Raw genomic sequence first — 2,880 nt, 5'->3', positions numbered from 1 at the left:
GAATAACCAAATGGTAACAATTTTGTAATATTTTATCAATAGAAAAAAATAAGTGATGGCATATACAAACCTTGGAATAGTATAAGGCTATTAAAAATTATAATAGCATTCCATGTGTTTTGATATACAAAGTGGTCATGATACAGGGAAAAAAAGCAAAGTGCGAGTACTGTGTGTAACTGTTAATAATGCTGGTTTCCTGGGTCAGAGCTGAAGGCCTGGGGGCAGGAATGGGAGCTCATTACTTCTTCTACCTTTTGAATGTTGTTCCTTGTTCATGATTTAAAATCTTCCATAACTAAAGAAAAATAAAAGATCTCAGAAGGGGGCTTTAGGTGCCTAAATTATTTTGGTATTCCTCAAAGTGGAGAGAAGTACCTGGTACGCATTTTACGTAATGCATTCAGATCACACTGACTTCTTGAAATAAATCTGAATTTTGATTTTAATCTGATCAACGTGGCCGACTATTCTCCTGAACTCATGTCCCCCATAGCCTGACAAGGCTGTCCTCTCCACACTGGCCCCAGCAGGACACTACTCACCTCAAGACCTCAAAAGATATTACTAATCTACATGAGGTTAGTAATATCTTTGAATCCTGCAATGCATTAACTCTCTATTCCACTGGGACCCGGGTCTGACCCCAGAGAGTCATCCAGAGGGTACCAGGGACCATCTTCAGAAAACAAGAGGCATTTAATCACCAAACTTATTGAATGAAAGCACTGTTGTTTTTCTTTTTTGAACACATAAAGTAAATACTCAAGCAGATGGGAAACAGAACATGATAGTAGTGTCCTTATCATCATTAACAGCTTGGATCAAGAACAGGCACTAAGCACACAGACTCAAGCGGTGATGAAAGGTGGGACAAAGAAGGGCATCAAAGGGACCTTGAGGGCAAAGGTGGCCCTTCCCCTCCCAAGCACATGCCCACCTCCTCTGACTGCAGCTTCTGTCTCAGCCCTTCTCCCAGCAGAGCTATAAATCCAGGCCGACTCCTCACTCCCCACGTATCCACTCCTGCTGTCCCTCCTCCAGGTGACCCCAGCCATGAGGACCCTTGCCATCCTTGCTGCCATTCTCCTGGTGGCCCTGCAGGCCCAGGCTGAGTCACTCCAGACAGGAGCTGATAAGGCTGTAACCCAGCACCAGCCTGAGGAAGACAACAAGGACGTTACAGTCTCCTTTGCAGGAAATGGACTCTCTGCTTTTATGGCCTCGGGTAGGAGACATCAATCTCGCAGATTTGCAGAATCTAGAAAGAAAGGACTGGAGGAGACAGGTGCTGGGGTCAAGAATGGAAAGGTCTACCTCACAGGGGTGACTTTACTTAATCTTCCTGGACCTTGATTTTCTCATCTATAAATTAAATAGTGAGAACCAAATACATTTAAACGGTTTTCTTTCTTCAAAGACTTTTAGTTCCAAGATATTTCTGTGACATTTGCTACTTTTAGGATAGAAAGAGCTACACTGAATAACTCTTTGTGGGTCTAAATGGGTAGACTTGGTTATAGAGAGAATATTTTACTTCGTCCATTGGAGAAGATTTTAGAACCTGGAGAGGAACCTATGGGTGTTTTGATGTAGGCTAATAAGCTTGATTAAATCTTTCTACAATACATACTTAGATCCAAACATCGTGTCTCATACATATAGACAATTATTATTTGTCAATTAAAATAAGTAAATAAGTAAAATGTCAATAAAAAAGAGAACGAGGAATTTGAATTTGGAAGGTCTTCAAAGACTCCTAGAGCACCAAAGTATTTGAGCCCATGACACGAGCATGCACAACACAGCATCTCAGAGACAGATCCAGTTGCATCAGGGGCCTTGTTAGGACATGGAGGTCACACATGGAGGTCAAGATGAGAGGTATGGGTGAGGCAGAAGGAAGAGTAGGTAACCCTGAGGTTGAGAGGTAGATTGTTGGATCAGAGAGCAGGTGATAAACATGTACTGGATAGACTCAGATGGGGAAAAACTATGATCTTGCATGACTAACACATAGCTAGTAAGATTTCTTGTCATTTACATCAGAGACATGAATTTTCTTCATCCTCACATGACTGGTACTGTGTCTCTTATTTAGGCTATTGCAGTTAGTCTGGCTCTGCCTGTCCTTTCCACCCCCTCCCTTACTGTGCCTGACCTTCTCTTCTTTCCATAGGTTCTCGGGCGAGAGCCGTCTGCTATTGCCGAACTGGCTGTTGCGATTACCCTGAGTCCCACGCCGGGAGGTGCACCCAGGGTGGCCGCAGCTACAGGCTCTGCTGTCGCTGAGCTTCCCAGATAGAAACCAAACCACTGCAAGATTCCAACCAAGGTCCTGGAAAAGGAAAAACATTATACTCTGTGTACCTTGTGTCTTTCTAAATTTCTCACTCCAAAATAAAGCTCAAGCATTAAACTCAGTGTGTTTGACCTTTTCAATTTTCTTTTCTTTTTTTCTTCTTGATTTTTATATGGTGGTTCGTATGGTTTCTTTGCATAGAGGATTCTGATCCACATCAAGTTAACTGGCCTTTGCACTCCAATGATGCACAATTTGAGCATCACAGAGCAATAACAAAATAGCAGAAATGAATATAACTGGGCTTGTTGTTGTTTGAGATGGTGTCCCACGTTGCCACCACAGCTGGAACACGGTGCAATCTCGGCTCACTGCAGCCTTGACCTCCTGTGTTCAAGTTATCCTCCAACGTCAGCCTCTTGAGTAGCTGGGACTACAGGCATGTGCCACCACACCCTGCTAACGTTTTGTATTTTTTGTAGAGTCAGGGTTTCACCATGTTGCCAGGTTGGTAGTGAACTCCTGAGCTTAAGGCATATGCCCTCCTCAAAGTGCTCAGATTACATGCTTGAGCCACT

General features: G+C 43.2%; 1 protein-coding gene across 1 annotated transcript; it reads left to right on the top strand.

Annotated features, from left to right (window-relative positions):
- Nucleotides 1–1,020: 1,020 nt before the first annotated feature.
- On the top strand, nucleotides 1,021–2,421 carry LOC108293125 (defensin-5-like). Its single transcript, XM_017514378.2, has 2 exons — nucleotides 1,021–1,228; nucleotides 2,180–2,421. Exons 1-2 carry the CDS (start codon nucleotides 1,057–1,059, stop codon nucleotides 2,290–2,292), a joined length of 285 nt encoding a protein of 94 aa, XP_017369867.1. The 5' UTR covers nucleotides 1,021–1,056; the 3' UTR covers nucleotides 2,293–2,421.
- Nucleotides 2,422–2,880: the final 459 nt, after the last annotated feature.

The sequence above is a fragment of the Cebus imitator genome, unplaced genomic scaffold (assembly GCF_001604975.1).
Source record: "Cebus imitator isolate Cc_AM_T3 unplaced genomic scaffold, Cebus_imitator-1.0 Scaffold523, whole genome shotgun sequence".
Classification (NCBI taxonomy): domain Eukaryota; kingdom Metazoa; phylum Chordata; class Mammalia; order Primates; family Cebidae; genus Cebus; species Cebus imitator.
The sequence above is the reverse complement of the archived record's forward strand: the minus strand, read 5'-3'. Positions and strand labels throughout refer to the sequence as shown.